Source organism: Populus trichocarpa, chromosome 11 (assembly GCF_000002775.5).
Source record: "Populus trichocarpa isolate Nisqually-1 chromosome 11, P.trichocarpa_v4.1, whole genome shotgun sequence".
In the NCBI taxonomy this organism is placed as follows: domain Eukaryota; kingdom Viridiplantae; phylum Streptophyta; class Magnoliopsida; order Malpighiales; family Salicaceae; genus Populus; species Populus trichocarpa.
The window spans coordinates 16,462,263-16,472,882 of NC_037295.2; the positions used below are offsets into that span (position 1 = coordinate 16,462,263).

General features: G+C 34.4%; 1 protein-coding gene across 2 annotated transcripts; it reads left to right on the forward strand.

Moving 5' to 3' along the window:
- Positions 1 to 568: 568 nt before the first annotated feature.
- LOC112325923 (cytochrome P450 726A27) lies at positions 569 to 10,044 on the forward strand. 2 transcript variants are annotated; one of them, XM_052445626.1, is made up of 3 exons: positions 569 to 1,429; positions 8,850 to 9,109; positions 9,318 to 10,044. In XM_052445626.1, exons 1-3 carry the CDS (start codon positions 796 to 798, stop codon positions 9,936 to 9,938), a joined length of 1,515 nt encoding a protein of 504 aa, XP_052301586.1. In that variant the 5' UTR covers positions 569 to 795; the 3' UTR covers positions 9,939 to 10,044. The 2 variants fall into 2 exon arrangements, with proteins under 2 accessions (XP_052301586.1, XP_024448846.1); XM_024593078.2 differs by lacking the exons at positions 8,850 to 9,109; positions 9,318 to 10,044 and adding an exon at positions 1,912 to 2,626 and having other exon boundaries at positions 569 to 1,689.
- The last annotated feature ends 576 nt before the right edge of the window (positions 10,045 to 10,620 follow it).

Genomic DNA, 10,620 nt, shown 5'->3' on the forward strand with positions numbered 1-10,620 from the left:
ATTTTAAAACAAAAATTGTTTTTTAATATTGTGACAATACCAGATTGAATCGACCCCTGCAATCTGGGTCATAAACTTCAATGAGTTTAATAACTTTGTTATTTTTATAAATTATTTTTATTTAATTTTATGATAAATTAGATACTTTTAAAATTATTCATCAACTCTAAAAAAAAATATTTATTTAAAATCATAATAACTCTCTATATATAAAAAAAACTATAAATTCTATTTCTCAATCAATTTAGAAAAATTCTAGTTCACAAAGTAAAAGAGACATATGTATTCAATTACTGTAATCGATTAAAAATCAAGGATAAATTTAAAGAAATTAGAATTTTAAAGCTTAATCAATAATGAAATTAAAAATATTCAAAATCAAGAACTATATTGTAAAAGATATCAAATATCAAATGCTAAAATTAACATGAACAGGGATTTAATAAAAAAAATCTTGAATAATCAATTCAAATTGTCCGAATTCAATGAAAATAGAAGGAGCCTATGCACCTTCCCCACCTTACATAAATAAAAGGAACCCATTCCACCAAATAGGGGGAGAGGACAGAACTGAAAAACCCACACCCACACACTGCGTTCGCAAACAGTCCAGCCAAAACCATAGGGAATTCCCTTGTCCCACTTTTCCTCCCCTGTTCCAGCAAAAAACACCATTTCTCCTCCCCTACAGCACCTAGTACACCACACGAGAACACCACCAGCATCCTATTCCAGCCAAAAACAACAATCAGAGACCCTGTCACTAATTAATATTTGTTTTTCAGAATAGAGCAAATGTTGATCTCCCTCCCCGTTTTTTTAACCATCCTTCTCGTTATCTCCATTTTATGGACATGGACGAAATTTATCAAAAGCAACAAGTCAAGTTCAAATCCACCTCCTGGGCCATGGAAATTACCCTTTATTGGAAACCTTCACCAGCTAGTTCACCCTCTGCCCCATCATCGCCTAAGGGACTTGGCCAAGAAATTTGGACCTGTCATGCAACTTCAAGTTGGTGAAGTTTCCACTGTCATTATTTCTTCATCAGAAGCAGCGAAAGAAGTGATGAAAACCCATGAAATCAACTTTGTTGAAAGACCTCATCTCCTAGCTGCAAGCGTCCTGTTCTACAACCGTAAAGACATTGCATTTGCGCCGTATGGCGAATATTGGAGACAACTAAGAAAAATCTCCATATTAGAGCTTCTTTCGGCAAAACGTGTACGATCATTCAAATCTATCAGGGAAGAAGAGGTATCTAATTTTATTGCTTCCATTTATTCAAAAGAGGGGTCTCCAATCAACCTTAGTAGGATGATATTTTCTTTAGAAAATAGCATCACTGCGAGAACAAGCATTGGTAACAAATGCAAAAACCACGAAGGTTTCTTACCAATTGTTGAGGAATTGGCGGAGGCACTTGGAGGTTTGAATATGATAGATATGTTCCCTTCCTCCAAATTTCTTTACATGGTCAGTCGGTTCAGGTCTAGACTCGAAAGGATGCACAGAGAAGCAGATGAGATACTTGAAAGCATCATCTCCGAGCGTAGAGCCAACTCCGCTTTAGCGTCAAAGATGGGCAAGAACGAAGAGGATGATCTTCTTGGTGTTCTTTTGAATCTTCAAGACCATGGAAACCTTGAATTCCAATTAACAACAAGCACTATCAAAGCAGTCATCCTGGTTAGTATATATTTTCGCTTTGTTACAAGCACTAATTAATCAGTTTTTTTATAAAAAAAATATAACCATCCACAAACTTGATGAAATGAAATCATATATATATATTTAAATGCAAACCAACGGTCTATACTCTATATTTTTACTTACATCATGTTACTCCTCCTAACTGGAAGTGAACTCAATCCTATCTAATATGTCATTCTTTACTTAATTACCTTTCAGGAAATGTTCAGTGGTGGAGGTGACACTTCGTCAACAGCTTTAGAATGGGCAATGTCAGAATTGATAAAGAACCCGAGAGTCATGGAAAAGGCACAAAAAGAAGTGAGACAAGTCTTCAATGATCTTGGAACTATTCCTGACGAAACAAGCCTTCATGATTTAAAATTCTTGAAGTTGATTATCAAAGAAACTCTAAGATTACATCCTCCTGTACCATTGATTCCAAGAGAGTGCAGGAAGAGATGTGATGTTAATGGATACGACATCCACGTCAAAAGTAAAGTATTGATTAATGCATGGGCAATTGGAAGAGATCCAAATTGTTGGAATGAACCTGAGAGATTCTATCCAGAGAGATTCATGAATGTTTCGACTGATTTTAAGGGTAGCGACTTTGAATTCATCCCATTTGGTGCTGGAAAGAGGATGTGTCCTGGCATGTTGTTTGCTACAGCCAACACTGAGTTTCCACTTGCGCAGATGTTATACCATTTTGACTGGAAACCTGCTGGTGGATTGAAGCCTGAAAATCTCGACATGACTGAGTCTTTTGGTGGCGCAGTTAAAAGAAAACAAGATCTTAAGTTGATTCCCATTTCATATCGTTCACTCGTGGGATAAAAATTGTTACAATATGTTATGATATGAAATAAAAGTTTGTATGATATGTGTTATGTTATGAAATAAAAGTTGTCTCAATGAAAAAATTGTTTAGAACTGATAGAATTTCCTTCCGATGTAATGTAATTTTTTATTGGAGTGAATTAAAATTTTTAAACCAGGAGTTATGTCGATTAAAATATTCTATTTGAAATAAAATTGTATCCTTTTAAATAATAAAGTTGTGTCCTTTTGTTTTAAAAACAATGCTAAAATTTAACTGTCAAAATTATCTTGTTAGAAGACCCATTAATAAACACATAATTAAAACTTGAAGAAAAATAATAAAATACATCACAATGAGCTCTTATGAAATAATACGGAGAATAAATCTTGATAAAATGACATTCGAGATGACGAGGATCACACCTATGGATAAAAGGAACCATTAGAAGTGAATAAATCTCTAAAAAGTTTCAAGGCAGCCATAATTATGAAAAGCGTGTGAAGCAAAATGCTAAAGAGGCATGCTTAAAAAAGAGAAGTCAAAGTCAAAAGGACACACTATCAAGGCAAATTCAAAAAACAAAAAGAGCAATCATGCAACATGATTGAAAAGTTCAAAAATGTTATGAAGTGATCTAGTTCATCTAAACCCTTTAAACACATTTTGAGCTTAAGAAATCCTTTCTTTTCATAGTTAACATTGCGTGTCTTTAAAATTCCTTTCTAATCAAAAGTCAAACTTTTAGGAAAAATAATACAAATAATACAAAGAATTATTTGAAAGTGGATCATGATCTTATTCAATATTATCATGATCCTAAAATGGTTGTTCAACTCTTAAAAGCCTTCTTCATCAAAAAAGAAATCGCACACATCAAAATGTGCTAAGGCAGATTACCAACCTTGAACACTTTCTCTCTGAAAAATCAGAACACCTCAAGAGGCATCACAAGAACTTTTCCAAAAGAATCAATCTTTACTTCTTCATAAAACTTTAAAAGGCATGTTTTGGTTGTTAACCATCCATTAAAAGATAAATGTTGAATAACAAACCACAAAAACTTGAAGAGTTAAGATCATGATGACAATGATCATCAAATAATCAAAATGTAGATGGTAAGCCCAAAAGGTCTCTACCAAAAATAAGTGATTCTATGTTTTTTGACCTATAAACAACATTTGAGTCTAGTAATTATCCATTCTATTTTAGTCGTGAACCATAGCTTACATTACATGTCTTTAAAAGTCTTTTCTGATCAATAACTACTTGTTTTTGTTGAAAGTTGTTAACTTTTATGAAGAGAAGAAAGACCATGACCTGAATATGTACTGAGACTTACTTGGTCATTAACTTCAGGACCTGTGGAATTAGTCGAGATACATACAAACTGGCTCAGACATCTATGTTAATCTAAAAAAAGATTGTAACATTTTGATATGATAAGCTATACTCTGAAATAAAGAACTGATTATAACACTATTTTAAAATCTTTCTTCTTAGTTTTGGTTAGCTGAAGGCATAAATGCCTTGCTTTCGGAAGTGGTTTCCAAATCTAACTTCAAGAAAACACACATTTGCATGCTAAGAGTTAGTCATGGATATCAATGATATCATGCTTCGTTGGTGGGTAAATATTTATAGAATCCACCATGGTAAAAGAGATCTTTAAAATAATTTCTTCATGGATAACTAATTTAAAGAGATTGATTAAGCAATTAATGAAGTATGCTATATTTTTGAACTTTATGAGTTCGTTTTTCTAATTTTTTTTTATTACACAGGATTAATATAGAGTTATGTTTTTTAAAATTGTCTTGTTTTTAAGATTCAGTTGACATGCTAGATAGTCCAGAAATATCCCTTATCATTAAATATAAATAAAAAAAATTGATCTTATCCGCTACAGGCAAATAAAATCTTAATAACCTTATACAAAAGTTACCACATTATCTATAAGCTTCAATTTCATTAATTAATGCAATCAAATCAAGACGTTGGGGAATAAACCATAGGGAACGAAAAGAACAGAGGACGAACGAAGAGAAGAGAGAAACAAAAGTTGAGATCATAGTATTCCTGCAGCGCGCCCTCACTTCGTCTTCAGTAGCAGCTCCAGGTCTCCATCTTCAGTAGCAACTGCACTGCACCAGAAACAGGACCAGGGAGCGCACACAACAGAGACAGAACACACAGAAGACAGAGAGACTTGTGACCGTCCCCCAGCAAAAAAGGGAACTTCAACTTCCCCTCGCCGCAGGTTGGATGATCCAACCAACCAAAAACGAACACAGAGAAACCAGGACGACAGAGAGAGAAGAATAAAAAAACGGACAGGAAGAAAAACACGGAAAAAAAAACGCAAACAGAGAGAAAACCAGAAGAAAAGGAAGAACCACATAGAGAACAAAACACATACAGACACGAAGAAACAAACCCAGAAAAAAAATTGAAAAACCAGAGAGAACGAACACGAGAGGAAGACAGACGAGCAGAAGGAAAGAACATAAACAATTAATCGACATCTTACTGATCATGTGAATTTTTTTTTTTTAACGTAGTTGGCCGGGCCTACTTGTACACGTATCGACTAATTCCACGAGTTTTAAAATTAACGACCATGTAAGCTTTCAGTAGCCTTGAGATAACTCAAACTCGTGATAATTGGAGAGCAAACTCAAGGTCTAATCAGTTGAGCTACCCCTCAAGGTTGTTCATGTGAATTTTAATTCACTGGTAACTGTACATGCACGTGTGAACTAGTTCACGCGTGCCTCCTACGGGTTGGTCAGACCTAGCCTCAAAAAAAGGAGAAAAAGTTGAGGCCGGACTAGGCTGACCTCAACCCAGCCAGCCCAATTTGTTTTGGACCAAAGATGTGTTTGACAAAACATACTCTTATGTCTTATATCTTTTATTACACTCTTTTTTATTTTGATATATAGTCAAACAGGCCTTTTCTGATATCAGAAAATTCCAAAAAAAAAATTTGGACCTTTTTTTATTTATTTGTAGGTCCCTCATATTATTTTTTATATATTTCACTATATAATTGATCTGTGAATTTTTATTATAAAATGTAAATCCGGTATACTATATTTTTTTTCTTTTAAAAAAAATTATTTTACTGGTTTATTCACTAACGTCAAAGCCAGGAATACCATATATTTTTTTTAGCTATGAAATATTTATCAACGCTAAAGTTGAAAGTATTTGTAGTTAAATATCAACTGATACTAGAGTCAGAAATACTACAAGCATACTATCGATAATATAATATAACAAATTTTTAATAATTTAAAATAAAAACTGCAATGAAGCATTAATATCACGTTTAAGGAGTGATAAATGCTGTGATGTTTTTTGTTCTATTATTGGTACCTCCTCCTCGATCAATAATTCACTATTAGGACAAAAGAGGTGACCTTTCTTTGTGTATATGCTAATATGTCCTCTTATGACAAAAGAGAAAAGTACTTTAGGTACACTTCTTCGTTGCCCTTTCTCTCGATCCCAAATATATATATATAAAAAGCAAGAGGTACCTCTTGTTTAAAATGTGTCAAGTGAAAAAAGTTTGACCTCTTGTTTTTTATATATCTCTCCCTTTCTAAAACATATTGCTTCGCATGCGGAAAAAATAATAAATGGTTAAAATGTGTTAAGTGATAAAATAGTTATATATAAGTTTTGAATTATTCTATCATGAAGTCACAAAATCTAAAATATTTAAGAATAAAACTAATGTTATAGATAATTGATTAATTTTTTAGTTGAGACAATTTGATTCATTCTTATTAGTTAATATATCTGGTAGCTTGATATAAAAAACTCGAGTAGCTAATAAGTGGTGTTTGGTAAATTAAAGTATCTGGTATCTGGTAACTATAAAAGATCTCTTATGATGGAAGTGAGAACTCTTTGATGCTTAAATCATTAATTTTATAGAGAGAGAAAGTGTAATGATGTTTTAAAGAGATAAACTATGAAAATATGTATGTTGAAAGTGTTAAAAATGAAGAGACTATGAACCTTAAGTTTAAATATTCATGGTGTATTTATAGTTCATAAATCTTGTATTTTGTGGATATAAGAGACAGGATTGTAATTCTATTTTTATGATATTTTAAGTTATATTCTATATAAAATAATAATTATTGGAACAATACAAAATAATGAGGTAACCACATAAAATCCCGAAAAAATCCTCAAAAGAAAGGTTAGCTTAGGCAATTTGCTTGTGCCCATTAGAGGTAGAAAAAAAAAGGGTTCAAGGCGTGCTTTTTAGGACAAACCTATGGATTTGTGCTCCTCTCGTATGGAGTCGAGTTTTTCCCTTAGAGGGTGTTTGGGAGTGTGGTAGTGGTTGCTTTTCAAATAGCTTTTCGTGCCGAAATACATGCCAATGATGTTTTTTTATTTTTTAAAAATCATTTTTGATATCAGCACATCAAAACGATCCAAAAGGTACAAACCGCACTTAATTTTAGCAAAAAAAAAAAAATTTAAAATTCGCTGAAAAGCAGGTTGAACAGTAGAGCCAAACGCTCCCTTAGAGCGAGCCTATGAAGTCAGGCTTCTTCTCTAGAAAGAGATTACGTAGTCGAGCTCATCTTCTAAGGCGAGACCATGAAGTCAGACTCTTCCCCTAAGGTGAGCTCATGGAGTGAGGATCCTCACCTAAAAAGAGACCAGGAGTGGGGGCTCCTTCCTTTAGAAACTCAACACATTTAACACTATATATTTTCACCTTAGTGTTAAAAAAATATATGGAAGGGAGCGTAAGCACCTTCCTCACCGCCTATAAATAAAAGCAACCCATTCCAACAAAAAGGGGGAGAGGACAAAACTGAAAAACCCGCTCCCACACACTGCGTTTGCAAACCCTTCAGCCCAGGAACACTCTGTCCAACCAAAACCAGAGGGAATTAAAGAAAGACTTAATTTGAAGCAAAATTTAAGGTTGAATTCCAATTTGACCAAAATTAAAAGAATTAATTATGTTCAATGACTTAATTAAACTTTTCATGTATTAGGAGGATTCAATAAGAGACTCAATTAAAGAAAAATAAAGTTTGGGGTATTAATTCAGATCAATTCGCAAAAATTAGAAGATTAGGGATATAATTGGAGCTTTGGAAGGTTAAATTAATGCAATCATGGGTGCAATTGCAGGAAAATTAAAATTTGAAGGCTAATTAAGAGTAAATTGAACAATTCTAAAACTAAGGATTAAAGTGAAAGAAACGTGCATATTCAGGGACTGTAATTGATTAAAAATCAAGGATAAATTTAAAGAAATTAGAATTTTGAAGCTCAATGATAATGACATTAAATATATTCAAAACCAAGAACTATATTGTAAAAGATAATGCAAAAATTAACATGACCAGGGATTTAATAAAAAAATCTTGAATAATCAATTCAAATTGTCCGAATTCAATGAAAATAGAAGGAGCCTAGGCACCTTCCCCACCTTCTATAAATAGGGGGAGAGGACAGAACTGAAAAACCCACACTCCAACCAAAACCAGAGGGAATTCCCTTGTCCCACTTTTCCTCCCCTGTTCCAGCAAAAAACACCGTTTCTCCTCCCCTACAGCACCAAGTACACCACACGAGAACACCACCAGCATCCTATTCCAGCCAAAAACAACAATCAGAGACTCTGTCACTAATTAATATTTGTTTTTCAGAATAGAGCAAATGTTGCTCTCCCTCCCTGTTTTTTTAACCATCCTTCTCGTTATCTCCATTTTATGGACATGGACGAAACTTATCAAAAGCAACAAGTCAAGTTCAAATCCACCTCCTGGGCCATGGAAATTACCCTTTATTGGAAACCTTCACCAGCTAGTTCACCCTCTGCCCCATCATCGCCTAAGGGACTTGGCCAAGAAATTTGGACCTGTCATGCAACTTCAAGTTGGTGAAGTTTCCACTGTCATTATTTCTTCATCAGAAGCGGCGAAAGAAGTGATGTCAACTTTGTTGAAAGACCTCATCTCCTAGCTGCAAGCGTCCTGTTCTACAACCGTAAAGACATTGCATTTGCACCGTATGGCGAATATTGGAGACAACTAAGAAAAATCTCCATATTAGAGCTTCTTTCTGCAAAACGTGTACGATCATTCAAATCTATTAGGGAAGAAGAGGTATCTAATTTGATTACTTCCATTCATTCACAAGAGGGGTCTCCAATCAACCTTAGTAGGATGATATTTTCTTTAGAAAATGGCATCACTGCGAGAACAAGCATTGGTAACAAATGCAAAAACCAAGAAGCTTTCTTACCAATTGTTGACGAATTGACGGAGGCACTTCGTCACTGGAGGTTTTAATATGATAGATATATTCCCTTCCTCCAAATTTATTTACATGGTCAGTCGGGTCAGGTCTAGACTCGAAAGGATGCATAGAGAAGCAGATGAGATACTTGAAAGCATCATCTCCGAGCGTAGAGCCAACTCCGCTTTAGCGTCAAAGATGGACAAGAACGAAGAGGATGATCTTCTCGGTGTTCTTTTGAATCTCCAAGACCATGGAAACCTTGAATTCCAATTAACAACAAGCGCTATCAAAGCTATCATCCTGGTTAGTATATATTTTCGCTTTGTTACACGCACTAATCAATCAATTTTTTTTCAAAAAAATATAACCATCCACAAACTTGATGAAATGAAATCATATATATATATATGCAAACCAATGGTCTATACTCTATATTTGACTTACATCATGTTACTCTTAACTGGAAGTGAACTCAATCCTATCTAACATGTCATACTTAATTACCTTTCAGGGAATGTTCAGCGGTGGAGGTGACACTTCGTCAACAGCTTTAGAGTGGGCAATGTCAGAATTGGTAAAGAACCCGAGAGTAATGGAAAAGGCACAAAAAGAAGTGAGACAAGTCTTCAATGATATTGGAACTATTCCTGACGAAGCAAGCCTTCATGATTTAAAATTCTTGAAGTTGATTATCAAAGAAACTCTAAGATTACATCCTTCTGGACCATTGATTCCAAGAGAGTGTAGGAAGAGATGTAATGTTAATGGATACGACATCCACGTCAAAAGTAAAGTATTGATTAACGCATGGGCAATTGGAAGAGATCCTAATTATTGGAATGAACCTGAGAGATTCTATCCAGACAGATTCATCAATGTTTCGACTGATTTTAAGGGTAGCGACTTCGAATTCATCCCATTTGGTGCTGGAAAGAGGATGTGCCCTGGCATGTTGTTTGCTATAGCCAACATTGAGTTTCCACTTGCGCAGATGTTATACCATTTTGACTGGAAACCTGCTGATGGATTGAAACCTGAAGATCTTGACATGACTGAGTCTCTTGGTGGCACAGTTAAGAGAAAACGAGATCTTAAGTTAATTCCCATTTCATATCGTTCACTCGTGGGATAAAAACTGCTAAATTATTTTAGCGCTAAAATATATATTATGAAATAAAAGTTGTCTCAACTATGATTTTTAATATTCATCTTATGATATATGATATAATTTGTCAGAACTTAATTTTGTTTGGGTTCCTCAAAATTATCTGTATTTTTTTATTTTTCCTATAATTTTCTTAGATAATCAACTCGAATTAGCCGAGGGAGCGAATGCACCGTCACCACCTCTATAAATAAAAGGAACCCATTCCAACAAATAGGGGGAGACGACAGAATTGAAAAACTCACACCCACACACTGCGTTTGCAAACCCTTCAGCCTATAAACACTCAGTCCAACCAAAACCAGAGGGAATTCCCTTGTCCCAGCCGTAAAAAATCATAAAAAATACAAAGCACCACTTTTCCTCACCTATTCCATCCAAAAATACCATTTCTCCTCCCTTACAGCACCTAGTACACCACACAAGAACACCACCAGCATCCTATTCCAGCCAAGAACAACAATCACAGACCCTGGTAGGAGCCATCACAGCCACCGTTTCTTCTCTCCTGGCCTTCATTACTCTACTAAACCCTTGTGAACTTAGCTTACATTTCTAAAATATCAACAAAAAAAATTTTGTTTAAAAAGATAATTTTTTTATTTTTATATTTTAAATTTAAATTGACTAGACTTAACCTCTAAAACTA

What these genes read in the sequence shown, in the direction of transcription:
- LOC112325923 (XM_052445626.1), top strand. Translation starts at nt 796, where the DNA reads ATGTTGATCTCCCTCCCCGTTTTTTTAACCATCCTTCTCGTTATCTCC. An exon ending in ATTGGCGGAGGCACTTGGAG is followed by an intron (nt 1,430 to 8,849) that starts GTTTGAATATGA and finishes TCGTCACTGGAG; the next exon opens with GTTTTAATATGATAGATATA. An exon ending in CTATCAAAGCTATCATCCTG is followed by an intron (nt 9,110 to 9,317) that starts GTTAGTATATAT and finishes ATTACCTTTCAG; the next exon opens with GGAATGTTCAGCGGTGGAGG.